The sequence below is a fragment of the Epinephelus fuscoguttatus genome, linkage group LG24 (genome assembly GCF_011397635.1).
Source record: "Epinephelus fuscoguttatus linkage group LG24, E.fuscoguttatus.final_Chr_v1".
NCBI classification, from domain to species: domain Eukaryota; kingdom Metazoa; phylum Chordata; class Actinopteri; order Perciformes; family Serranidae; genus Epinephelus; species Epinephelus fuscoguttatus.
Window position 1 is genome coordinate 17,558,608 of NC_064775.1, and position 27,977 is coordinate 17,586,584.

A 27,977-nucleotide genomic window follows, 5' to 3' on the forward strand; every position below is an offset into this window, starting at 1 on the left:
AAGTATTTTTTTCACTTAAAAGATAATTATGGTGATGCAACGCGTCCATGTCAGCCACGATGGTCCAGAATTAGCCATCACTGTTGCACACATGTCCATTATAGACAGTATGGCACCAAGGAAACGAGTGAGGTCGGGGTTCTTGATGTGTCAAGTATTTTACATGGCAACATATTTTCTTTATAGAAATATAGCAGAGATACATAACAAGTTCCAAAGTAACACCAAGGATAGTCGAATTTTCAGTGGCTGTCCCTCTCCTGCTCCTCTCTATCTGACCTCTGACCTCTTTATGGTGATATCAACGGGAAAAGACACCTCCTCGAGACATTATAAATAAAACTGTTTTTGCTGAACAGAATTTCTAGAAACAGAGGCTGATGTGAAACTTGAGCTTGTGCTCCAGTATCAAAAACACGGCGGTAAATTATAGCTCCCCTGGCTGGAAGACTCTGCATTGCTATACATACTGTGGCGTGTTTGTTTCAATCAGCACCCCCAACTCCCAGAATGCATGAATAAATAAACAAACAAACAAAAGGACTATGTGCGGAGCATTCCTTACATGGAAAGACCTCCCCGCCGTGGCAGACATGTCCATTGACACTCAATTAAAACTTGCCAGCTGCTACCGACTTATATGCCTGTGTACAGTAATGCTACTGTGCACGTTTCCAGCAATGTTTCCTATCGATCGGTGAGGCCAAGCCTTGAGGTGTCATGCTCACCCACCAAACAAACTCCTATTAACCCTGTCCAGTGCGGTAGACTAATCGCTGTTTATCCAAGGGCCCAGAAATAGAAGTGGCGTGTGTAACCTTACTCCGCAGATATAAATGCAGATTATTTTGTCTTGTGGGTGCCCCCTGATTTAATGCTATTTGGCCCCATTCACGATCGGCATCCTAACTCACCATGGGGGCATGGGGAGGGAGAAAGGGCACATTTGAAGCTGTCTTGTATCTCAGGGGTGTGAGTCAGGAGGATGCCCAGAGGGCTGTTTGCACATAGAACCTCATATGTCATTTTATGAAACCATGGGTGGAAAAGCAGCAGGATGGCCACTAGCTAATAGGCCTAACAGGCCGCAGTATCTGCCCATGTGTGCAAAGTAATCCCCACCAAGGTCAGTTACTTAAATTCCTCCCCATGGAGCTGTAAAGCAAACACAAACTCTGGATAAACTCCACATTGCTAGAGGAAGGTATGGGATCACTGATGGGCTGAGGACACATACAGTGCATGTGCCTCAGCAAGTATACAGAGGGAGGTTTGTATGCCAGAGGTCATCGTCATTAGAGTACAGTCAGTCCCCAAAACTCTGCCTGGCCTTTTGACCATATCACAACACTTTTCCTTATATACAGCTTTGTTGTCAAGCATTCATGATCTGTTGAAACTGCAGTTATGGATGCTTCGTATGATGAGTCCAGTTGTTGACAAATACATTAAGCTTTGGGAGGAGACACAGCAGCTGAACAGGGTAAAAGTTTAGCTAATATATCACCATGGAACCCAAGTTGATTACATTAAGACAATTCATTTTTATATTATAAGTTTTCTGAAATTTTATGTTTAATATCAGGGTTCCCACGGTTATGGATCTGGAATTTCACAATCACATTTTCTTTTGACTTAGAAGAAGATGTTATGGAAGTAAATTCTCAAATTTGCCCAGTGCATGAAAAATTTTGTTTTCACATCCGTAAATCTGTTTACAGCTAGAGTTGTTTTGATACCAATACTAGAATCAAAAAAGCCTCCGATACTGCCTAAAATGCTGGTTCACCTATTGCACTGATCCAATACCACGTAAATTATTCTTAAACTCTGAAGTAGTTTGACACCTGAATGAAACAGCTCCTTTCCTGGAAATCAGTTCTCTAGTCTAGTAGCCATGCAGCCACTGGCTACTACTGTTTGGTATGTATTTGGTACTGTATCAGAACTTGTATCTGAAAGGGAAAAAAGATATTATTACATTCAGTGTCATTGCATTTCATTTCATTTATTTGACTCATGGTGTATAGAAGGCGCTATATAAATAAAGTTTGATTGATTGATTGATTGATTGATTGATGACGATATCACATGGTGATGGAGTACAAACATTACGTACATAACAAAACAATGGCACACGGCGTGGCTAAAGTACAACCAATGTTACCTAAACAAAGGAAGGACATTCTTCAAAAAAGCACCTAGTTTATAAATGACATCACAGAGGTTATAGAGCCGGTCAGATCATAACACATCTGTTTACAAATGAAGCTCTTGCAAAAGTTCAGTCACATGATCACAAATAATTTCCCTTTAGCGCTGAAGACTTTTGTTGAATCTCATCAGCACAAATCATCTGTTAATCAATACACTTACATTTCATCTTAATTTCATTATTCTGTCTCTCCTGATTGAACTGAAGTAGGTAATAAATCATCTATTAGTGGATCATATGCTGCAATACTAAAAAGGGTGGCTAAAATAAAGTGTTATGTCAAATATTGTCAGATATGATGCATATGATGCAACTTTTCTAACACTAAATGACACCCAAATTTAGCTGCAAACTTTCATTAATTCCACTTTGTGCTTTGATATTCTGTCCTTGAAAAATAACCTCTCAGAACAGGCCACATATTTGAACCCCAATCAGTGACACAAGCAGTGACATAAACCACTAACTACGCAATCACTGTTTGTAACGCTACACTTCATCCAGCCTAATTTTGGAAGATGGCAGCAGCCTGTTAAAAAGAAAGAAAAGCTGCCAACACTGTAGTGTCCTTTCATCCTATTTTACCTTGTGTTATAAAGCTTAAGCCAATAATTTCACAATTGTCTCTAAATCCAAAATGCATATTCCTAAAGCAAGAAAATGTAGAATGACTGTAATTTTGGTTCTACACTGGTTTCTTATCAACTGAATCAGGTCCCTAAAGGCATCCCCAGGTTCATTTTTCAGGCTTTGATAATGAATGAGTGCACTGTTTAGTGTTTGGCTTTGATTATACTTAATTAAGCCCCCCTTTGCTTGGACTACTGATTAGATAAGTAGAGGCAGTGAGCACAGGGGTTGGAAAAGTAATTCATCATCTGATTAGCGGGCCTGCATAAAATGAAGTCACACTTACAGCAACAGCTGGATTATGTGTTTATTCCAAGCTAAAATGTTTTAACTCATGATATGTAACATTTTTTATTTGAATGCCACACTGCAGGAGTTCATACGGATAAGAAAACTAGCTCTCATGCGTGCACAGTTAACCAACCAGTGCAATGTGCAACATCTCACTGAATGGAAATGTTTACCAAATTACAGGACATAAATCCTTACATGGAAATGTTCACATCACAAGTCCCAAATGGAAAAATGCTTATGCGTGTGTTTTTTTGTGCGTGTGTGTGTGTGTGTGTGTGTGTGTGTGTGTGTGTGTGTGCCCGAGTATGAGTGTGTTTGTTTGCTGCCTAGCAACAAGTGATGCATGTGCAAATTAGGAAAGTTCTTGCTTTATTTGCCCATGCAAATGTTTGTGAAGTATCTGTTATGGAGCCACAGCGTTACGTATTCCCCAGTGAAACACAAATAAAGACCTGCTGAAAAGTGCTTTCCTAATGTGTCGAGTTAATGCGTGGGTTTACAGTCCAGAAGTTGAGGTTATATGCTGATGTCAGCATTACACTATTCACTGACATTACTGTTTTTCCGGCTACAAAGTTCATGCCTTCTAGGAATAGGCATTTTAGGTCGCAGTGTCTCTCTACTATTTCCATGAAAACAGGAAATGACATTTTGCAAACGGGCTTGTTTTAATCTGCTGTATTTCTACTTTCTTCAGCCATAACACACACACTCGTCGGCAAACCAGCTACCCAGCTCTGTTTTTTATTGGTGCCATGACTCGGATATGGTTTGACCAGGTTGGTAAATTTGACAGCTGGTATTTATTAAAAATCTCAGCCACCACGAAGCCTGTGCTTGGGTCTTAAAAGCTGGGAGGCACAAAAGATCTGGTATTCGCCTCTGTTGAGTCTTCAGGCTGCCTAAAAGAACAAAACACTGTTATGTTAACCACTCATGCATGGTGCAGCTGCTCGCTTTTATAATATGGGAATGGTTGGATGGATTCAGTGTCTTTGCTGGTGGTAGTGAGGACTCAGTCTGACGTTTTCATTTACGCTCATGTTGTCATGTGTGTTTACATTGTGAAATGTGGGATCCTTGCTAGAGTGCACCACCCAGTGGCCACCTGCAGGAACTAGTCAAAAGCAGCACCATCAACCTAAAAGACAAAGCTGCACAGAAATGTACTGATTTAGTGTGATTTTCAAGTTTCAAGTTATTTATTATTAATTGCATGGATGGATTATGAGACAATGGGCCCCTGGGCACAGATATGCAAAAGGCCCTACCACTTCTCTCATAGGAGCAGGACACACAGACTTTGTGGTTGTTTTGTGTGTCTGCAAGGCATTTTGTGTCTTTTTTTTTGGTCATTTTGTGTACTCTTGTTGTTTTTGCCTTTCTGTAGTCATTTTGTGTCTCTTGTTAAGTCATTATGTGTGTCTTTTGGTCATTTTGTGTCGTTTTGAAGTCATTCTGTGTCTCCTTGTGGTTGTTTTGCCCATTTTTGCACTTATTTTGTGTCTCTTTGCAGTTCTTTTGTATATATTTGTGGTCATTTTGTGTCTCCTTGTGGTTGTTTTTGTCTTTCTGTTGTCATTTTATGTCTCTTTTCAAGTCATTTTGTGTCTCTGAGGTAATTTTGTCAATGATTGGGGTTATTTTGTGTGTCTTTTGGTCATTTTGTGTCTCCTTGTGGTTGTTTTACACATTTTTGTAGTTATTTCACGAGCAAGGAACACGCAACCAATCAGATGCGTTTTAGAAGATTTATTGGACAATAATGAATTGGATGGATGGATGGATGGATGGATGGATGGATTATTGAGTGCGGTGTGGGGAGATTTGGAGGTCCGTAGTGGCGCCCGGGCATCGATGAACCCCCAAAAACTCCATTTAATGAAGTAGTGCTTGTGCGGCTCTGAGATCGCTAAGGTTTGAACGAATGTAACGGTGGTAGGTTAGCGAGGTCCAGCGACCCATGATTTGGATTAGGTGTTCTGGTATGCCATTGCGGGAAGCTGAAGTGGCAGCGCCTATGCGGAATGAATGGCCTGAGTAGCAAGTGGGAGATATGTCGGATTGTATAAGTATTTGGCGGAGATGATAGTGGAACCAGAAACGGGTGGCGACTTGGCCAGATTCGGAGAGAAAGAGAGGGTCAAAAAGTGACGCGCTGTTGGATTTCCTGTAGTTTAGATAGTTTGAGAGAGTACAGAACAGGTCCAGAGGGGATAGATTTTTGAAATAGAAAATTGGTGTAGCATGACCTGATTGATTAGTTTTTGATTTCTTGAGGTAGAATACCATGATGTCATTGGAGTATTGAGATAAGTCTGAGATGCAAACATGGCGGAAAGGAATGAAGTTTGATGTGGACGCGGTGAATTCTGAACATCTAAGGAAGCCGAAGAATGCTAGTGTGAATATTGCCTCGAGGGTAAGAGCGACGTGGGGAGTATTGTAACCGGAGCGAAGATTACTAATACAGATGAGAAGTAGGTCGGTGGTAAGTGGAAGGCGATGAGGGGTTTTTGCTGGTTCTTGTCGGAGAAGGCCTTTGAAAAGAGATGTTACTTGAGGCTGGGCTAGGGTAGCCGGTGAGTAGTTTGGAGAAAAAGCTGATGCCACTGAGGTATGATTTGATTGTGTGAGTTCTAATGTTTAGAACTGAATGAGCATGGTTAATAAAGCAGACCACGGTAGTTAGGTCGAATGATGGAAATGAAATGTTATGTTTATCATGGAAGTTGTGGAAATGATTCCAAGCGGTCCAGTATGATGACAAGGTTGAGGATGTTAAGCTATTTATTATGTAAATTTGAGAATCGATGATCAGGGGTACTAGGGATGAGTTTACAGATTGAAGGTCAGTGCAGAATATGGAGGAACTGGAGTTGGGAGAGTGTCGGCGTGTGGAGCTAAGCTTCTGAATTTCTGAAAAAGAAACCGAGAGAGAGAGTCAGCGATGGCGTTAGTTTTACCGGGAACGTGGGCTGCGCGAAGTATGTATTGGTGGGTGACGGAGTGCCAGGTGAGACGACGCATGAATGGCATGATGGAAGGAGTGTTAGAGCGACCTTTGTTAATGATGTTGACTACTGCAAGGTTATCAGAGTATATGAGGATTGTCCCCAGAGAATTGCTGCGACTACTATGGGGGTAGATTTCGAAGAGTGCAGAAGAAGCTACTTGGCATTGGTTTGCGAGTTCTGGGGGCCACTCTGCGGCGAACCATCTCCCATTGTAGAAACCCCCAAAACCGGCAGAAGGAGCTGCATCGGTGTACAGCTGGATGTCGAGGGAGTTGGTCAGGTGGTCTTCGTAAAAGAAGGAGACACCATTCCAGTTTGCGAGAAGGTGGAGCCACAAACTAAGCTCAGCACGGCAAGAATGGTTCAGGGAAATGGCGGAGAGAAGCGATGGGACGGAAGAAGCGATGGACAACAAGTGGGAGGTGAATGCGCGACCTTAAGGAATGATGCGCAAAGCGAAGTTGAGGTGGCCGAGGAGGGAGAGTAGCTGACGCTTAGTGCAAGAAGGGGCCTGGAGAAAGTTTGAGATGATGAGGCATATACGATTGAGCTTCTTGGCGGGAAGAGATGCTTGAAACAGGTTTGTATCGAGTATGATTCCCAGAAAATCAAGGGAGGTGGACGGACCCTCAGTTTATTCTTTTGACCGAGGAACGCCAAGGTCAGAAAACACTGAGGATAAAGTGGCCAGACCTGATGCAGGTGGTGAAGAGGGAGGGGTGATGAGGAGAAAATCATCCAGAAGATGGACGAGGAATGGGATGCAGTGGTTGTTGGACAGTATCCAGCAGAGGGCTTCGGACAAGGTGTCGAACAGCTTTGGACTGCTTTTGCAACCAAAAGTAAGTCGCACTGCAAAGTAATAGCTACCTCGCCAGCAAACGCCAAAGAACCGCCAGAAGTCAGGGTGAATGGAGAGTACCTTGAACTCGCTGACGATGTCAGGTTTTGAGAGCCATGATCCTTTGCCAGCAAGTTTGATGAGGGATATGGCGTGGTTAATGGAGGCATAATGAAGGGAATAGTCCTCGCTAGGAATGAGACTGTTGACGCTGGGAACATGGCTACCGTGCGGTGCCGAGAGATCAATAATGATTCTCTTCTTTCCTGAATATTTTCTGGTGGCGATGCCGAGCGGGCTTATTCAGAAAGTAGGAAAAGGGGGTTGAGCAAAAGGGCCAATCATGAAGCCTTGTTCGACTTCAGCAGCGAGTAATCGGTCGATGGATTCAGGATCATTAATGGCTGACTGTAGGTTTTTGCAAGTAAAGGAGACAGACAGCTCCACTGCAATGCCGGGGTGGAAGCCCTTCGTGAAGCCGGTGGTGAGGAACTCTACAAAAGTGCTGAAACATTTACTGGCGTAGAGGGGTGCTTACCTATCTTCTGGGATGTAGGGTTATGTGGGCATGCGGGTCGGGCATGGCCACCGCCGCAGAAAGAGCAGGCATGGGGGTAACGACACTGGGACATCTGGCAGCCGTTGTCGTTAAAGTTGTTGCAGATGGTACAGCCACCTTGGTGCAAGATGGGCTGTCCTCTTTTATCCACTCCGCTGGGGTTGAGGGAAAAATTAGAGACAGAAGGAGCAGGTTTGGGAATAAGTGTGACCGGAGGAGCGATGGGTGCCACGGGGGAGGGAGCAGGAGTCCTATAGGCAATACGTGGTTGAGTGAACTTGGCGGGGACCGAGCAGGAAGATGCTGGATGGGAAGGTGCACCGCACAAGGGACAAGGTTGGGCGAGACGGGCAGCGAAGATGCGACAATAAGTCTCTGTGTCAAGGGTGCCCCAGTAAGTGCTCTCGTTAAACTGGTTTAGGTGAGCTGCGGCTTTAGAAGCGAAATGAATGTGGTATTGGTAGAAGCCAGAACCACCAAAACCGAGTGCCAAGTTGAGGATAATGGACAAGTAGTCATCCAGTTCCTGGCGGCAGGCAGGAAACTGGGAGCAAAGTACGTCCCTATAGAGTGAAAAAGCATAAGCAAATCCTGTGGGATTGAGAACCCTAGAACGAGAGGACGTCTGTTTTTTATAATGGGGGCACCTATCTGTGTCGTCGAGGTCTCTGGCGACAGGAGGTTGGTGGAGGGAAGGAAGGAGTAGAATAGCTAGATCAATGTAATTACCGTCTAGTATCTGCTTGCGGATGTTGGTGGGAACGGGAGAAGGGCGGGAAACAAAAAAAGTGGGGTGACACGCTGCCGGATTAGCTGTGGATAAAGTGAAGTTAGCATTAACTATGGACGGTTGAGAAAGTGGTAGGGTGGAGCGTACTTGTAAGTCGGTGCTGGGGACGACGGATGGTGGAAGATGCTGCGAATAGAAGTGAGCAGCCTGGGAACCTGGCAGCCCGGTGCCATTAGCTCTGGCCAAAGCGGATGGCCATTGTGCTGAGGAACAGGCTACGGGGGGCACAGGCATCCCGGTGCCTGATACCCCATAACGAGTGGGATTGAAACGGGATTAGGAGGAATAGAAGAAATAGCAGGCGTCCCAGTGCCACGTGAAACTGCAGCAGAGATAAGGTGAGCTGGGAAAAAGAGGTTACTGGAAAGGCAGGCAACCCAGTGCCAGAAGCTGTTGCAGAAAAAGACGGCTGAACAGAGTGAGAGGGAGGTACCGGGAGACCTGGCATCCCGGTGCCAGGCTCCCCTAGCCCGGCTGTTTGGGGAACATGGAGGAGATAATTGCAGGCAGCTGCATCATGCACCCCAGGAAACACAGACTGAGGGTTTGGCTGTGAATTAGGCCTGGAGGTAGCAGGTAATCTGTCACCATGCGTGTGGAAAGAAGAGGTTAGAGGTGGACTTTTATTTTGGCAGGTGGAGGCCCTCTTCCGGTTCCGGTGGGCCGTCTGGGTACGGCTGGTTGCGGATTGCGTGGTGACGTCATGCGGAAGTGTGCCGGAGTGGTCAGCGTGGCTATGATAACAAACAGACATGAGTTTGTGGAAAAGTTTAGCCTTATTGTCAGAGCGTTGAAATTGTACTCGCCTATCCTTCAGTGCCTTTTGGAGTGAGGCTACTGTCCAGTCCGAGATCCTGGAGGATAGTTGGCTGGTGGGGGATTTCAGCAGAGTGAGGTGGCGTTGCGGCCGGCTGCGAGTGGAGATGCCGGTGACCTGATGACTGCGGCCAGCTGTCATCCTCGCACGTGATGGGGAAGAATGGCCGCGGCACCCGCTGGAAAAAACCCTCGAAGCAGGCCTACCTCGACCTCTTTTGGCTGGTGGGGGTGGTGTACCGGGAGGTGTGGAGGAGTCTTCAGAGGAGTTATAATTTTGCAGATCCAGGAGGGAGGAACCAGGTAGTGATGTTACGCTCGAGCCAGTTTGCTCGACACAGTGTCGATCTATTGAAGCGCAAGTGTTCCGAGGCAGTGTTTCGATCCCTGCTTCGGCACGCCCACGTAGGCCACGTAGTCACGTGACTACCGGGAGTGAGGCCTCCTTACAGGCAGTCCCAATGGTCTTTCACTTAGATACAGTTCTGACACACAGCCAGCAGATGTCACTCTTCTAACTGTATGAAATGCTTCGAAGCAGTGTGTCATTCTTGAAGCAGTTGTGTCAAAGTGGTTCAAATTCAATGCTTCATGAAGCTTCGATTTCACCATCACTAGAACCAGGTGGAATGTGGATCGTGGACGACATGGTGCGTGCTGAGGTCCCCTTCCTCCGCTGCTGAGCTCGGAGCACAGGAGAAGGGGTCTCGGGCACAGAGATCGCTGGAGATGTCATGGCTTTTTCGGATGGTCTTTGTGGTGATGGACCTCTGTGTTGGTGGTGTTGAATGCCTCTCAAGATGTCGTCGTCAGGAGATAAGGATAAGAAATCCATGATCTCGGTAAGTTAAGGTTTTTTTTGTTTTGTTTTGTTTTGTTGTTGTTTTTTTTTTGTTTCTTCTCTGTAGTTGCTTCACTGATTCAAACGCACGAATGCAGGAGCAAGAGACTGAGGAAAGGGTTAGTTCCGCTTATATAGTAGGCTAGAAGGCTGTGATTGGTGTGTGTTCCCGCTCCTGAAACTGCGCTTTAACAAGCTTCGATTTGTGTATCTTTGCTGTTCCTTTGTATCTCTTTGAGGTCATTTTGTGTCTCCTTGTGGTGTTTTCTGTGTTTCTGTAGTTGTTTTGTGTCTCTTTTCTAGTCATTTTATGTCCGATTGAGGTTATTTTGTCTGTCTTTTGGTCAGTTTGTGTCGCTTGGAAGTAATTTGTGTCCCATTGTGGTTGTTTTGAGTTTCTGTGAAGTATTTTGGGTCCTTTTTTTTTTGTCTTATTGTGTCTCCTTGTGGTTGTTTTTGTCTTTATGTAGTCGTTTTGTGTCTGAATTCAAGACATTTTGTGTCTCTGAGGTAATCTTGTGTGTGACTGAGGTCACTCTGTGTCTCCTTGTGGTTGTTTTACACATTTTAGTAGCTATTTTGTGTCTCTTTGCAGTTCCTTTGTATCTCTTTGTGTTCATTTTGTTTCTCCTTGTGGTTGTTTTTACCTGCCTGTAGTCAATTTGTGTGTGAGTTAATTTTGTGTGTTTGAGGTCATTTTGTATCACTTTGTAGTCATTTTATGTCTCCTTGTGGATGTTTTTGTCTTTCTGTAATTGCTGTGTGTCTCTTCAAGTCATGTTGTGTCTCTGAGGTAATTTTGTGTCTGAATAAGGTCATTTTGTGTGTCTTTTGGTCACTTTGTGTTGCTCTGAAGTCACCAAACAAGATATAACATGCTGGTGAATACAAGATGAAATAAAGTAATATAAATTTGCTAAATAATGCTAAAGGCTGAGATATTATGTGATTATAGCCATACATTGTCTAACGTGACAGCATTTGTCAATCAGTTTTGATGAGTAAGGAGGAGAGAAAAACACTGATTAAAGGGCATTCTCTGAGTTTACATAAGCTAGTTTCTCCTCCTTGTGTCTCTTAAGCAGTGGGAGATAAAGCTTTAACTATATGCAACATTTAAATAAATTAAAAACTGCAATTTCATATTTTATTTGACAGTTCAGCTGAGGGAGAGGAGAGGCTGCGACTTATTCTGAGTGACAATTCTTTTGGTCTATCGGGGCCACCATAGAGGCTTCAGGCAAGCTGTCATGTGACAAAAAAATGTCAACATCACCGTGCACTGTGCAACGAAACCAACGAATTTACCCCGGAAAATTTGGGTTTTTTTCATGTACAAAAATGAACACGTTTTAATACTGCTCTGTGGAAGTAAAACTGTATGCTAGGTATCCATTTTGGGGCTGTCACTGCACAGGTACGTCGCTTTTAGCTTCGCTACCAGGAAATTGGTTAGCTAGTTTACATTAGCTGAGCTATCGTTAGCTGCAGTGAGGGCAGAGTTCTGTTGCTAATGTTAGCTATGACTTCAGTGACACTTACACGAATAAAGGTGACACGCTAAAATTGTTATATACTATAGAGGGAATATGTTTCTTTTCTGTCGATATATTCTCGTGCTAATAGTAACGTTATGTCTTGTTTGAAACGTTTTAGGATGGCTGCACCTCACAGTGGCCAGTCCTCCCTTGTACACAGCTTGGCCACACTGCTCCGAAATGATGGTATGTTACAGTCAGATACAGTTCACTCTCACTTTTCCTTAAGTGTAGTTAAATACTAATTTATTTTGGGGACTAAAGGGTTGTGCAAAGTGTGCCAATTCAGCCAAAACAACAGCAGGGTGCTGTGTGTCAGTGGTTGTATTCACTCAGACTTAAGACAACGTGAACTACAGACTATCCAGATTTCCTTTGTGGGAAAGCCTGATATGGGAAAGAGTCTTTCTTTGTACTTCTGAAAATCTGATGTTGCTGTGCTTTGGTCCTGCTTTGATCATGCTCAGACATATCTGATCAGATATGGATTTATGTGATACTGTATGTATAATTGGAAGGTGAATGAAATGATTCCTGAGTGGGTTTGATTTTGATGCCCACCTCATTCAGTTGAACACTAAGTGACACTATTGCTGAGTGCACTTGTTTGCCAAACTTTTGAAGACTAACTTGAATTTATTTGTTCTATCAAAATTGCACAGGGATAGTTTTTACAAAGGTAAATTTGCACAGGGTACACTCAGTATATATTTAGTAGTGACTGTTGCCTCTGTGTCAACTCAAAGTTTTGCTTGTGCATGGTTATGGTGTTATTTTCCCAAGTTTTTGTGTCTAAGTGACAAATGGGAACAACAGTTTCCGAAATTGTACTGACAAAGTGTGCTGCGACCAACAGCAGTGAAACAGGCTGCAGTTTAACCACTCGGGGCATGTTTGCACCATCGATTTATGTCCTCTTAAGTGTTTGTTTTTGCCACTGATGGGCTCAGATCGTTATTGTAAGTGTCTGACAACATTATGGAAGGTTCCCTACAGAGATAGACCTTTTTGCTTAAGGGTAAGATCCTTTTTTTTCAACAAGAAACACTCTGAAATCACCGACACAAATTTTAACAAAGTCCATTTAAATACACAGTAATTTTATCATGTATAGAATCAGTGTATTTTCACATCTAACCGGGTGAATTGAGGGTTTATTTCAACCAAACCAGAGTTGTCAATTGTCAGAACAGTGGAAAGACAAACCAAGACATTTTTTGTAAGTTTTATTTTGTTTCTGTCGACTTTGAACGAAGTGTGTTTTACAAAGAAAAGATTGCTGTTGTTTTTTTTTTAAATGGAGTCTGGTGGAATTGTCATTTTGCAATTTCAGGGCTGTTTCTGGTTAAACAAAAAGGATCTTACTCTGAAACAAAAAGGCCTATATCTGGAGGGATCCTTTCAATAATGTTGTCAGACATTAGAATAACAATCTGAGCCTTTCAGTGGCAAAAACAAACACTCTTAGTGGACGTACATTGACGGTGCAAATTTGCACTGAATTAGTCATTTAGACACAAAAACTTGGGGGGAAAGGGTCCAGGTTGAAGATTGTTGATGGAATTGTGCAGTACACGACACTTAGCTTGATCTTGTCATTTATCTTAACACTTCGTATATTTAGCTGTGGATTAAAATTGTATTCTTAAGAGTTAAATGCCTTGTCTCTCCCAACCTCCAGGCGACTTGGTGCTGGGCGGCACCAGCACTCTGACCTTGCCTGCGGCCAGCTTGCAGCAGCTCACCAGACTGTTTGAACAGCACTTGCTGTCCAGGAGCCAGCAGCATGGCTTCCTTGCGCTGCCCTCCCACCCTGCTGACACTGATTCTCTGCTACAGCTGCAGTTCCTGTTTGACATCCTGCAGAAGACCATCTCCCTTAAGGTGAGCAAGGGTGCCTAAAATTGGGTCTGGTGTTTTCCATGTGTTTTCCAAGTGTGTTTGTCAGCAGGTGTGAATAGTGGTGACAGTTGCTTACTCCCTGGCCTGGAGTTCTTAATTATGACATGTTGTGTGTCTTGATTTGTCAACGCAGCTCATCAACCCACCAGGGGCAAGACTTCAGTCTGTGGTGAAAATCTTCCCGTTCAAGTCTTTAAAGTGTTTGGAGGTAACTGCAATCCTTCATTGCTTCTTCAGTCTCTTTTATTCCATCCTTGCTTCTTCCTCTATTTCCACCACTTCAACCTTTCCATCTATCTGTCCTAAAAACAGGAACATTATATGCTTTTTTTGGTGTCTCTCTTCCTCACCAGCTGAAGCGAGTGCCTCCACACTGTCTCGAGGGACTCCGCGGAGTTTACTCCCAGTTGGAGGTCTTTACATGCTCAAAGAGCCTCAGCTCCCTGGAGGTACTGTCACTGAGTGCATTTAGGCCATGTCTTCCCTTAAAGAGTCAAATGCAGCGTTGTGTATGTCTGTTTTTTAGGAGCTGCTTTCCCTGTGTGGAGGTGACCTGAGCTCTGCACTGCCTTGGCTTGAACTGCACACCCTCAACTTTAGCTACAACTCCATTGTTTGCCTTGACCAGTCACTAGTGAGGAAAACACACACAGATGCATCATTACTGATTCACTGGTTGATGTTATCATCACCTGACTTCAATCGTCCCTTCTCTTTCTTTCACAGAGTTTACTGAACATCCTGAAGTCTTTAGATTTAAGCCATAACAAGATTCAGGAGTGTGCTGAGTTTCTCAAGGTGTCTGTTTTTTTTCATTATAATTCATCTCAATTAAAAAAATATTTCCCTGCCGGTGACAACACCTTGTTCTGCCTCTGGCTATGTCTCATTTCCTCATTGCTTCCTCTCAGCCCTTGAGTGAACTGGCACACTTGAACCTGGGCTACAATTGCCTGCAGAGGGCGCCAACGCTGGGCCTGAGTGCCAGAGCCAAACTCCTCACACTCATCCTCAGGAACAACGAGCTGGAGACCATTAACGGTAAAGTCAACTGATAAAGATATCCACACATATTCTCATATTGTTCTTTGAACACAGGGGATCAGTCCCTGGTTGTAGTCGGCCAATAAAATCACAGAGCTCAGGGAGGAGTGAGCCACGGAACTTAAAAACTTGAAAAACAGGAAGCTGATCACTGTGCAGTGAGTCCCACCTCCAACTGTTTTGGGAGTCCTTCTGTTTGTCTTGGATGTTGTTTATCATCACACAGTGAAGCATTAGATAACCTTACACCTGCCTGTTTGTTATGTCTTTTGGATGAGAGGGGAGAATAGTATGAGAATCAAGTTAGGTTTGTTTTATGTAGATGTATTTATGCTCTTGTTATGCTGTCTTATTCAACAGGTGTGGAGCAGTTGTCCTCACTCCAGCACTTAGACCTGGCCTACAACCTCCTGTTGGAGCACTCCCAGCTGGCTCCTCTCTCCCTGCTGCACTGCCTCAACACAGTAAGGAAACACATGCACACAGATGCAGAAGTATATATTTTGTGGACACATTTATTCTCATAACATATTTTTGCTTCACAAATTGTTTATGAGACTCTTTAAAAAGTTACATCTTCTTTTAGCTTAGCCTGGAGGGCAACCCGCTGTACTTCCAGAAGACCCACCGCACCTGCACCGTCCGACATCTCTCCCCAAAGGCTGCAAACCTCAGAGTGAGTCATGATTCTAGCTAGACATGTGAGCCATGAAACACTGAAAAACAATTCTAAAAGTGTCCTGCATGGACATTGGTCTCAGACATCAAGGCAGCAGCGTAGTATATAATATACAGTACAATGCAGCAGCTGAAGACAGAAGCGGATCACATAATGTTCTGGTCCAAAAGCATAAAATAGAAATGGAAAAAGTTTTGGGAAGATGTTCAAGTTCCGAGGTAGCCTGTGATGTTCAAACATACTGTTCCCATTATAGCAGCTGTTGGCTCATCTTTGTATCAACAAAGACATTATATTGTGTGTCTTGATTTATCTGAAAGCACAGCTTCTCTAAACATACAGAACTGCTCCAAAACAGCTTCCTGTCTGTCGACCACTGTGAACTCCAAGGTGTTTCTTTCTTACATAACTACACTTTTGTGTATGTGTGTGTTTGTGTCTTTTCAGCTTAAACTTGATGGTTCCCCACTGTCCTCATATGAATTATCAGTAAGTTTCTGTTGTTTTTTTCATATATATATATATTTTTTTTTTTTACCAATACGATCTGACTAGCGATCGGAGCCGATAAATTAACTAAAGACAAAAGCCAGGTGTCAGTGGATTTCTGTCCAGTGGGAATAGTCTAATATTAGACCACTCTTGTCTGCAGGTTCTGCCAAAACCAGGCCAGCTGATCGCCCAGGTACAGACTGCACCTCCTGTTGCCATGCCACCAGAACGGGGTAACCAGGAAGGGTCCAGTGGTGCAGGGGAGCTCAGTGACAGCATGTCAGTTGAAGTGGGAGTCTCACGCATTCGGAGGAGGAAGGTAAGAGAGCTGCTCTGTGATGTGAAATATGTCCTATATGTAAAAGCTACATTTTAAAAGGATTTGAACTCACAAAACGGTTTTCTTTACAGATCTATCTCGACAGGTGAATACTGACAAACTGAATGCTGTGGCACATTTTTCTGATCTCAAACCATTTTGTGTTTCAGAGTAAGGTGAAAGTGCGGAGGGCCAGCATATCCGAGCCCAGTGATACAGATTACGAGCCCAGGCAACTTTCCTCCTCACAGAGTGGGTTTTAAAAGCATCTCTGTCCCATGTGATTTTATATTTGTTTAAAAAATCACACCCTTTTGCTCCTGGCTTCCATTGTTTTATCCAAGTTTTCCACTTGTAGTTTTAACTATTGGCTGCATTTATTGTTGGTGACTTAAACTAAAGTGTACTCAGCTGTTAAATAAATATTTAAAAGATAAATGTTAATATTATTTCTCCACTAGGCCTTGTCCTTCCGCACCAGCAGGAGATTGAGCGCATGTCCAGCTTTAGAGATCAGCTGGGTGAGGACTGGCTGAGGTACCAGCACCATCTCGATGAAGCTCCCTCCTCTACTATCACCACCACTGTCAACACTGACCAACCAGCTTCTCACCCTCAACCCCTCCCCAACGGCCTGAACACCACCACACATCCGTCCATTAGCTCTGGGCGTCAGTCATCTCCACCGTCCCTGGAAGTCCCAGAGGTCTTCCCTGAACCGCTGCTCTCATCTGAGCCCAGACTGGAGACGTCTGTGGATGCAGAGTTGGAAACAGAGTCTACCCTGCAGTGGCCCGGTCATAGCTCCACCTTGGAGGAGAACACAGTGGATGGAGTAGTGGCGAGCCAGGGAGCGGTGAGCTTACCTGGACCGAGTCCGGAGTCACAAAGGTCGCTGAGAGGGCAGAGCAGAGACACTAAGGAGGAGGAAATGGAGGACGATCTGGGAGGTAGGGTAGAGAAAAAGCTGTAATATCAGTAGCATGACAACACAAAGAGACAAGCATTACTCATACATGTATCTCTTTTTCTGCTGTTAGTGGACCTGTGTCACCCCCTACTTGTGGGAGTTTTATCTGACCAAGAGGAAGAAGACGGTGAGGGCCAGGAGGAGAGGAGGAAGAGGAGGAGGGAGGTGTTCCTGTGCATCAAACAGGACCTGTTGCTAGAGGTGGACACCCAGCGCGGTCGGGAAAGATGCCGCCTGGAGCTCAGCAGCCTGGCTCGGGTGGAGGCCACAGAGGCTGCCTGGACCCGAGGGGTAAGAGGAGGAAGGAGAGGGTGGAGAAAAAGATCCTGGGGTTTAAAGGAACAGTTCACCGAATGTTGCATATTAAAATGTCGCCAAATAAACTTTGTATATTGTAATATTGATTTCAAGCGTATTTGTCAGCTTTAAGGGCATAAATGTATAAATAAAAATATTTTCTTTTTTTCTTTCAGGAGACAGAAGAGATGCTTCCAGCTGTGGAGCTTCAGTTCGCCTACATCAGCAGGGAGAAACAGAGGAGACGCTACGTCCTGCTTGATGATGACCCACACCAGGCACTGCAGGTTGATTACAAGTACTTGTTTCTATAAGATGGCACACAAAGCTCACACTCTTGCAAAAGACTTAGAAACTAAACCCGGAGATGTTAATCTACACGCCACATATATGATAGGAACAGAATGCAAGACACTTACAGAGAAGCAAAGCACATCCACGAAAATGAGAACAACATCACCTTCTGACTCCTAGGACGTCCTGTACAGGTCTGGTCATGCTCACATGCTGCCTTTAACTCTAACCCGGATACCGTTTGTTTTCAAATATGATGTCACCATTCGGCAGAACACTCTGTACCATGTTTACTATCTTGTGTACGACTTATGTCTTCTTACATTGTGCAATATCAAATCTGTGCCAGATGTAATTTTAACACAGAAAGGCATTTCCAGGATGTCTTCAGATTTGTGGTGAGCAGTCAGGGACTGAGGAGTCATGTTTTATAAACAGACACATAGCTAAAGTGAAAAGTGTAAAACCTCAACAAACACCTTCGACTTTACCAGAAACTCTTAGTCATTATGTCAGTACCAGAAATGATTTAATCCTGAAATTATCCTTCAGCTGGACTGATTTTTGGCCCTTTGAGAAGCTCTGTGGAGCTCCTACAGTTTCTAGCTTTTAGCTGTAAAGTTTTGAACATTTAGATAGCTTACTTTTGTACTTGTTACACCTTTTTTTATTCGTCTGATGAGCCAGGAAGCTGGCTCATCAGACTAGCTTCTAAGTCAGCTATGGCCAACTTCTCACAACTGACAACTGTTTTCTCCACAGGCAGTGGTTGACTTTAAAGGAATACTCCACCCCAAAAAATGACCACTTGTATATCAGTTACTTACCCTTTGTTACATTGAATTTGTAAAGAAAACTTTGTTTTTCTCGCATGCCTCCACAGTGAACGAAGAATCCAAAAACACAGACAATTCTTTGTGAGTTGAAGACGTAGGGGTCCGCCTTTAACATCAGCAAAACTAAATCAAGACATTCATTACAAACTCTCACAAAACCACTGCACTATAATACAAGTGTCATTTATCCATCTGTATGTTCAGTACTTCCCTAATCGACAGCCCTTTACAACAGGATATTGAACAGAAAAAGGCAGACTCCATTGACAGAATCCATAATTTTACAAAATAATACAAACAAACTGATCAAGGCAGTGGCAGATCAGCAGATCCTGTGTTCTGCGAGTTAAAAATACTGTTTTTGTCAATGGAGTCTGGCTTTGCAGAGAGCATCGGTAAGTTTCACTTTTAGTTCAGTTCCTTGTAAGAAAAGGGCGATCTGTTTGGGAAGAACTGAGCATAAGTTATGTGAGAGTTTTTAAACAGGTGTTTTGATGTAGTTTCAATGTTGTTAAAGGTGGACCCTTATGACTTTAGTTCATTAAGAATTTTCTCCATTTTTGGATTCTTCGTTCACTGGGGAGGCATGCAAAAAAAAAAAAAAGTTTTCTCTCTGAATTTAACATAACACAGGCTGAGGAATTAATATCCAACTGGTCATTTGGGGAGGTGAACTATGCCTTTAAAAACAATACTTTTTGCTGACTAGGCTCTGACTGACGTGCTGACTCCTGTGGCAGAGGAAAACCAGCAGCGTGACTTTGAGCTCCGCCCCAGCTGCGTTCGCCTGCAGTGCCTTCGCTGCAGGTCAGAGTTCACGCTTAAGGGAGAGGGCAGTGAAGAGGAGGCAGGAGGGAGAGGGAGGAGGAGAGGGGCTGCACTGCTACCAGAAGGTGTGGAGGAACAGAATGAGGAGGAGCTGACGGAGGTCAATGATGACAGCAAAGGTGAGAGTGATGAAAGAGGAATTTACAGCAACACTTGGACAAATGTTGCTCTGTTTTTGCTTTTAAAAACTTGTGTGTTAATTTCAGATGTATTTATTTGGCAGGATCAGGGCCAACTAATTAACTATTCAACTAATTTACATCTGTAGAGCCCGGCACCCTAAAAAGTAAAGTGACATAACAAAGTGATTATACCCTAAAGAAAACATACCTATGACATTATATTCCATTTCTGCCAACATATCCCCCAAATCCGACACACTGGACCTTTAAACACAGCTCATAGGTGAAAAAACTCCCAAGCAACGTGATGTTTGGCTTTAGTTTATATCTGAAACTGTCAAAGCATCCCACACACATGCCACAGCCTTGACTTTGAAAATCCTTTTTCTGATTCATACTCATACTGAGTCACGCACTGTTTCAGATGAGTCATGCTTAGCCTCACCATCCCAAAAAAATAAAGCACCACACGCATTTAAAATTTTTCCACTTAAATCAGTCCTTTGACTCTCAAACATCAGCTGGGTTTGTGAAAATTGAAGATAAGGGAGAAAAAACACAAAACAAGGTCACACATTACACCTGGACTGCTGTCACAGTCATGCAAAAAAAAAGATTATCGTTTGATGTCAAAACATGACAGCTCCTAAACTATCAGGTTCCCAGTGGTAATGTGCTGCATAGGCCAGGCTGCATATTTCCCAAAACAAACTTTGGGGTTCAGATGAGCCCCAGTGAAGCATCCCAGGAGTTATCTCCTCTCTTTCATTGCCAAGCGGGCCGCTGCGCTCAGTTCCCACCTCTATAGTTAGCAGCAGATAGATAATACCCTTCGCTCCAGCAGCCGCCTCCCAGTGCTACGGCCAAACCTAACATTAAGACCTGCTCCGGCACACACAGGCTGCGCACAGGCTTTGTTTGACAGATGTTTTTGGGATTTTTTGGATCTTTGTTAGTGTTAGTGATTGAGGGAACAGATACCTTTTTTTATTCGCACGTGTCTGACGTTAGGTATTTGTTTGCCTGTGGGTGACGGAAATACATGCCCTGCAGATACAAACAAATGTTTTCTCCTCATATGAAACGTGTTAGGAATGAAGGCACGTGTGTTTTCTGTTCTCTCTCTCACAGTGTAGGTCATTTGTTTGTCAAAATGATCAAACTGTCCTCATTGTTGTCACGCAACCCTCATATATATTCTCACATACACTCACTGGCCACTTTGTAAGGTACACCTTGCTAGTACCGGGTTTGACCCCCTTTTCCTTCACACCTGCCCTTATTCTTTGTGATATCGATTCAACAAGGTACTTTAAACATTCCTCAGAGATTTTTGTCCATATTGACAGCATATTGATAGCATCACTGCAGATTTTTAGCTGCACATCCATGATGCCAATTTCCCGTTCCACCACATCCCAAAGGTACTCTATACTGTGTGATTGAGATCTGGGTCCCCATTTTAGACACTTCCTTAGTCTGGAATCCTATCTTATCTTAGGATAGGAATTGAGCGATTACAGAACCGTCCTACCTTTGGAATTTCCCAAGTTAGGAATCCCAAGTTAAGATGGCATCGATCCTGTCCTAAATTCAAAATAACTCTCCAAAATTTGTCAAGTGTCATTAGTTTGGATTTCTTAAGTTACAATAAGATTGGAGAGGAGAGATGTTACAGGGCACAGCCATGAGTTTAGGAATTGCATATGTAATAGTAAGATGGGCTTTTTTTCTATCTTTTGAACTTATTGAAGATAGGGAAAGCTGTCCCTGGTGACTGAGGGGGGCCGTTTAAATACATAACTTATTGTTATGTTCAAGAAGCCAGTGTAAGATGATTTGAGCTTTGTGATGTGGTGTGTTATTCTGCTGGATGTAGCCATCAGCAGATGGGTACACTGTGGTCATAAAGGAATAAACATGGTCAGCAAGAATAATCAATAATCTGTTGCATTTAAATTATGTTCAGCTGGTTTTAAGGGGCCCAAAGTGTGCCAAGAAAATATCCCCCACACCAGTACACCACCACCACCAGCAGGCTGTACCTTTGATACAAGGCAGGATGGATCCATGCTTTCATGTTGCTTTCACCAAATTCTGACCCTACCTCTTTAATGTTACAGTAGAAACGTTTTTTGAATCTTTGCCAATTGTAGCCTCAGTTTCCTGTTGTTAGCTGACAGGAGTTTCACCCGGTGTGGTCTTCTGCTGCTGTAGCCCATCTGCTTCAAAGTTCGACATTTAGACATGCTCTTCTGCATACTCTGGTTTTAACAAGTGGTTGTTTGAGTAGTGTTGCGATTCTATCAGCTCAAACCAGTCTGGCCATCAACATCACCCAAGGAACTGCTGCTCATGGGATATTTTTTTCTTTTTCAGACCATTCTCTGTAAATTCTAGAGATGACTGTGGATCAGCAGTTTCTGAAATACTTAAACCTGCCCGTCTGGCACCAACAACCATGCCACTTTCAAAGTCACTTAAATCACCTTTCTTCCCCATTCTGATGTGTACCTAATAAAGTGGCCAGTGAGCATGTGTTTTAATTTCACACACAGTATACGTTTTATTTTTCTGTTTCTAAATTTCCTTACCTTAAAGACTGGCAAATGATTTTATGTCATGGATGACAAAACCTTAAACTAGGAGTTGAACAGTCACTAACGTCAACATATATCTTAATGAAAGACATAAAAGGTTTCCACACCTTAACAGGTTTGGTAGTTGTCATATTCCTATTGCTATTGATTAAGGCCATGAGGGGGAGCACCTTCTATTTGTAGCTGATGATGGAGATGTTTCCACCATGACTAATATGTAACTTTTTGGAACTAACATCCTGAATTTATGAATTTTTTTTTTTCAGGTAATATTTGTCCTGAATGTGGTAGTGATCATGTGGTCCAGCTGGCTGGCCAATCCACTCCCTACTGCAGTACGCCCATCAAGCGCTCATCAGGGCCGGAGAGTGAGGACGATCATCTTGATATAAACCAGAGCACTCCAAGTGCCAATAAGGTCTTTTCTAACCAATAAAAAACCTTCTCCTCTGTCTGTTTTCCCTTTTGCTGTAATTTATTCCCAAAATTGCTCAACCAGAATCTCATCATGTCCACTTTTCATCTCTATCACAACAGGATGATTACACAGATGGCAGTATCAGCAGTAGTCCCATCATCGAAACTGCTGCTTCTACACAAGATCCCACCTTCATCACTGCCCAGGGAAGCTCCTTCTTCATCGGGGATGGTCAGGGTGATGATTCGTCCAACCTGTCCTACAACATAGAGTGCCAAAGTAAAGAAGATCTGGCTGGGAGCTACCGATACACCCCGACTGGTGCTACGCCACCTGAAGTCACAGCCCAGCCTGCAGGAAGATCCATTCCGAATGGTGGGTTTTTACTCTCAACACCTTTGTCAGGGTATCTGCAGGTATTTAAAAGTCTTAAAAAGCAATGAATTCAGTTTGCTTAAATAGAGGCAGTAGTCTCACAAAGTCTTAAATATTTAACATTTTTGATGAAACTATTAATCCATCTTCTGCTTCTTCTCTGGGTCAAGGTCTCATGAATTTGATAAATTATATTATTGTTATATTCTGCCAGCATATTGTGAAAACAATGTTATTTAATTATGAACAATTTTAGGCCATGTGGTCCCTACATGTTTTCCATCTTACTTTAATACAGGGTGTCCACAGGTCCTGAAAAAAGGATTAAGATGTCTTAAATTAAGTTTTCTTAATATAATGCCTTAAAAAGTCTTGAAATGTCTCACATTAAGTTTTCTTAATATAAGGCCTTAAAAAGTCTTAAATTGTCTTAAATCAAGTTTTGTCAATATGAGCCCTTAAAAAGTCTTGAAATGTCTTAAATCAAATTTTCTAAATATAAGGCCTTAAAAAGTGTGGAATTGTCTTAAATTAAGCTTTCTTAATGTAAGGCCTTAAAAAGTCTTAAATTGTCTTCCAATAAGTTTTTTTAATATAAGGCCTCAAAAAAGTCTAAAATTGTCTTAAATCAAGTTTTGTCAATATGAGGCCTTAAAAAGTCTTTAAATGTCTTAAAGTAAGTATTCTTAAGATAAGGCCTAAAAAAGTCTTAAATTGTCTTAAATTCAGATTCGATGGGTCTTTAGTATTTTCAGAATTGCAATAATTAATAGCATTTATGACAGTGATGAGGTTTTGTGATATACATATTAAATTGTTGCAGGTTTGATCTTAAATTTCATGTAAGGTGGTATTAAAAAGGTCTAAAAAGTCTTGAATTGAACTTGGTGAGCCCTGCAGGAGCTCTGTTTTTTTAGGACAGCAACTTTTTTTTGGGTTGATATTTTTCAACAAAGTGTTAAGTGCAGTGGCTCCAAACAGAGGCAGCCTCAGGGTCCAAATTTTTCCTTAGACATCAGGTCATGGCCCACTCACAGAAAAATTCAGCATCCATCAGTTCATTTCCATTCATCCTTTCTACCTGTCAGCACATTTAAACACAGCCCCTTCTTACTGTGGGGCAGAGGTGAGGGACTTGAGTCAGACGCAAGTTGCAAATTTGAGGACTTGAGACTTTGACTCGGTATCCATGGCTTGAGACTTGACTTAGACTTGATTCAGATGACTCGAAAAGGGCTTAGCTTTTTGTAAAATTAAATATTTGCATTTTCCTAGGTATTTAGAACATTTTGTTGTTGAAATATGACTGGGGGATTTTTAGTGCAATGCTCACAAACTTGGCAACCTGCTAGGACATGGCAGACCAGTAGAGGCCAATGCACGAGGCAGCTGTCATAGCGGGGGCTAGTCCAAAAATAATAACATTTGGATTCAAGGATTGTGTTGATGAAGTCAGTAAAAAGAGAGCAGCGGTATGTAAGGTCTGTGGTGACACAGCCATTATATTATCCAATCTTATCAGTCACTACATGATTTTCAGCGACATAAAACACAGGAAAGCAGCAAATCCTCACATTTTAAAAGCTGGAACAAATTGCAACAGTTAATGAATCTGCTGAAATGAGCAAATCATATCAGCCATACACTTTTTACATCCAAAATAACATTGTAATGTTGGCAGGACTGTTTATTGGAGGGGAGCCCAAACAGCAGTAAAATATAAATGATATTTTATTACTTGATTTGAATTCTGCAGTTCAATTGGTCACTGAAAAACACATCAACTGTGGCGTGTGGTGTAAACTGTTTATATCAGCTCCACCGCCTTTTCCTAAAGATATATTTAAGTCTTAATTGAAAGTGAGCAGCGATGGGAAGTATTTGGATCTTGCGGATATTGTGCGGCGCAGAAATCCTTGGAGGCACTCTGTATCTGTGTGACAGCATCCGATTTCCCCTCCACATCTGTCTGCCATTTTTAGATGAACCACATGGTAACAGTGCAACAAGACAGATTGGAATCATTACTGGAAGTGATGGGAGAGGAATGAAAGCCTTAGAGAGGGAGGGCTGAGTCGTAATAATAGCTTTCTGTATCTTTTCTTTTTTGGATTACTGTAGTTGCACTGCCAATACCATGTCATCTGTCCTTCTGAAACCACAGTCTCACACTGGAGACGCTGTACTCATCCTAGAATGCTGACTGACACTGAATATAGTATCTTTTTTCAGTTACACAGTGAACCCATTGTTGTGGAGCAGAGGCTCTAATTTTCTCTGAAGAAGTGCTTTGTCTCTAAAGATAAATCAGCGTGTGTGTAGGTCTGTGTGTGTGGTTGTGTGTGTGTGTGTGTGTGTGTGTGTGTGTGTGTCCCTTTGACCTTTACTTTAAAGGACACATCTGAAGGTTCAAAAGCCTTTTTAATCTGATCACTCTTTGCACTTAAAATGAATGACGCTGGGTTTGTTTTGGCCTCAGGTCCGTGCCCTGTCATTTTTGATTAGCTGTAACCATCCATCAGAGTTCGAATAACCTCCATTGCTGTTCACTGGTGGATTTATGGCTCTTAAATGCCTTTCTGCGTGAGGGCTGTTGGCTAATGCTACAGTCTGCTGCAGTAAAAATCTGCCGTAGGTTTCATAAAAGCCAAGAAATATGTTAGTCTTCACGCTGCTGCCAGGAAACTATGGCTTTACTATTAATGCAAGATATCATTTGAGCAAATCAATAAAGTAGGCATCAAAGATTTATTCATTTTGAGTGAGTTTATTTTATGCGTCTGCGCCAGCGACAGCCGTGGCCAGAGGCATAATGTTTTTAGGTTGTCCGTCTTTCCGTCTAATTCTCACGAACACGATATCTCAAGAACGTTGTGAAGGAATTTCCTTAAATTTGGCATAAACATCCACTTGGACTTAACGATGAACTGACTACATTTTGGTGATCATAGGTCAAAGGTCACTGTGTCCTCATCTGTCTTATTCTTGTAACTGCAACATGTCATGAACACCTGAAGGGAATATTTAAATTTGGCACAAACATCCACTTTGACTCAAAGATGAACTAAATAGATTTTGGTGTACAAAGTTCAAAGGCACTTTTTTGCATTCATGTGAAGGCAATATCTCACAACACCTTAAGGGAATTTCTTCAACTATGGCACAAATGTCAACTTTTCAATGATAGGCTGACTAGCATTTGGTAGTCAAAGGTAAAGGTTACTGCTACCTTCTGTGTGTCTCACTCTTGTGAACAGGATATCTCAAGATAGCAGAGCGGGAATTTCCTCCAATTTGGCAAAAACATCGACTGGGACTGAAGGATAAACTGATTTAGAATATGGTAGTTGAAGGTCAAAGGTCAAGGTCACTGTGACCTCACAACCCATATGTTGTTTTTTTTGGCCATAATTCAAGAATTTATGCACTCATGACAGCATTTCATACACACGTCTAATAGCATATAATGATTCAGTGGTAACATTTGATATCCAAAAGGTCAAAGGTCAGCTTCACCGTGACATTATAATGCTTTGCACAAAACACTTTTCTGGCCATTATTCAGTGTCATATCTCAGGAACATAGGGGGAGACATTTGGTCAGATACTGAATTGGTGACACTTATCTTGGGTGCCCACCTTGAAACTGAGCTGATTGTACAGATCTTAGATCTCTGTGTGGTGCTAGTTCTAGGTATAAACTGTATTTTAGCCTTGATGCATTAAGTTTTGTTATGTTTAGTGCTAGAAAAGGCAAACCTTAACAAGAATGGATGTTAGCTTTAACTGCTCTCAAATACCATCTTTGGTTTCTTCATGTTAGACCAACAGTTTTAAGGTTTACCAACTGTCCATGTCTTTCCAGATGATTTGGACCTGCTGTCTGAGGACTACCAGGCGGTGGACCATCGGCTACAGCTTTTCCTGGATGTGGAAGTGTTTGAGGAGGAAGAGGAGCTTCACTCTTTCCTCAAGGTATTAAAGCCCCTGAAAACTTGTTTTTTTAAATCTGAAATACAATAACATAAAATATTCAGGACTACAAAAGCAACAATCAAAGTTAAAGGAATCATTTGGTTGGACATGAACTAGCCATTAGCTGTTAGCAGGTGGAGAAACACATATCAACAGGGAAACAGTCTTTGACCCAACACTGGAACTAAAAACAGAGGTTGCGTTGAGTTACATATGATGCATTCAAGCTCTACTCAGTAAAAATGAGAATGGGGGGAGGTAAATTAAAACGTTTCCATGATTTGTTTAAATGCAGTCTTGTAAAATTTAGTATTTGGGAGGAAAGTTGATGAAATACAGTTGTTTGAGGGAGACATTTGTTGATGTTTTCATACAACACAAAATTGAATGATTGATTATAGATGGAATTATTATTTATTCAATATATAGTTAAAAAGCTTTTGAAGTACCTTTTAAAAGTAGGTTATTTAAAGGTTGTTTTTATTTTATTGTTTCATTTTATTTATCTATTTATTTAGCCTTTATTTGACCAGGTATAGTCCCACTGAAATTCAAAATCTTTTTTTCAAGGCAGAATGACAAAGAAGAACAGAGTAAAAATACAACATCAAAACGTTCAAACAAGCTGCATAAAAATTCACAAATAATTAATAATCGGTAGGACTGAATTTGTGCTCATTCACTGGTAATGTAAGCAAGGACTGATGAAGATTTCTTTGTTTCCCTGGCAAAATTGGGAATAATCAACAACATAAACAAAATAAACAACAACAAAACAAACTGTTTCCCCCTGTTTCCAGTCTTTATACTAAGCTAAGCTAACCAGCTGTTGGCTATGGCTTTATATTTAACAGAAAGACTTGAGAGCCTAAAAGAATCTCCAGATTCTCCCATCTAACTCGAGGCAAGAAAGCAAATAAGTGTATTTTCCAAAATAAAAGTCATTTTTTTAAGTGTAACCCTAATAAGTGCTGTCTGTGTGGGTGTGGTTGGATAAGGTTTGACTGACATTGCTGGTGACATACACTAACAACCGAATTACTGTCATCATATTTTGATTCACATGATGTAAAACTCTGATCTTCTTCCAACCAAGCCCTGCCTTGTTATACAACAAACAGAAACTCAAAAATCTCTCATGCGAAATAACCAAAACTTGTCTCACTTTGATAGAAAATAATGTGTTCATGTAGGACTCTATTGCTCACAATAAGAAGCAGATTTAGAAAACAGGTTTTCAGAGCTTTTAACTCTTCAGTGGATACTGATACTAAGTATTATTACC

At 42.3% G+C, this 27,977-nt stretch overlaps 1 protein-coding gene and 1 pseudogene across 4 annotated transcripts in view; one reads left to right on the plus strand and one right to left on the minus strand.

Moving 5' to 3' along the window:
* Positions 1 to 5,977: 5,977 nt before the first annotated feature.
* LOC125885269 (uncharacterized) lies at positions 5,978 to 9,304 on the minus strand (annotated as a pseudogene).
* A 563-nt stretch (positions 9,305 to 9,867) lies between these two features.
* Positions 9,868 to 27,977, plus strand: part of LOC125884961 (serine/threonine kinase 11 interacting protein) — a 35,281-nt gene continuing 17,171 nt past the window's right edge. For 2 of the 4 annotated variants that reach the window (XM_049570292.1, XM_049570295.1), the window contains exons 1-20: positions 11,250 to 11,420; positions 11,660 to 11,727; positions 13,223 to 13,425; positions 13,577 to 13,651; positions 13,797 to 13,892; positions 13,970 to 14,077; positions 14,170 to 14,241; positions 14,355 to 14,484; positions 14,848 to 14,951; positions 15,074 to 15,163; positions 15,614 to 15,655; positions 15,819 to 15,977; positions 16,148 to 16,229; positions 16,439 to 16,927; positions 17,018 to 17,238; positions 17,421 to 17,531; positions 19,084 to 19,321; positions 22,191 to 22,342; positions 22,462 to 22,717; positions 26,583 to 26,692. In XM_049570292.1, the coding sequence (XP_049426249.1) occupies positions 11,661 to 11,727; positions 13,223 to 13,425; positions 13,577 to 13,651; positions 13,797 to 13,892; positions 13,970 to 14,077; positions 14,170 to 14,241; positions 14,355 to 14,484; positions 14,848 to 14,951; positions 15,074 to 15,163; positions 15,614 to 15,655; positions 15,819 to 15,977; positions 16,148 to 16,229; positions 16,439 to 16,927; positions 17,018 to 17,238; positions 17,421 to 17,531; positions 19,084 to 19,321; positions 22,191 to 22,342; positions 22,462 to 22,717; positions 26,583 to 26,692 (2,805 nt within the window). In that variant the 5' untranslated portion in view covers positions 11,250 to 11,420; position 11,660. Of the gene's footprint in view, positions 10,005 to 11,249; positions 11,421 to 11,493; positions 11,556 to 11,659; positions 11,728 to 13,222; positions 13,426 to 13,576; positions 13,652 to 13,796; positions 13,893 to 13,969; positions 14,078 to 14,169; positions 14,242 to 14,354; positions 14,485 to 14,847; positions 14,952 to 15,073; positions 15,164 to 15,613; positions 15,656 to 15,818; positions 15,978 to 16,147; positions 16,230 to 16,438; positions 16,928 to 17,017; positions 17,239 to 17,420; positions 17,532 to 19,083; positions 19,322 to 22,190; positions 22,343 to 22,461; positions 22,718 to 26,582; positions 26,693 to 27,977 lie in introns of those variants that run through there. The other 2 variants (XM_049570293.1, XM_049570294.1) reach the window with 2 other exon arrangements.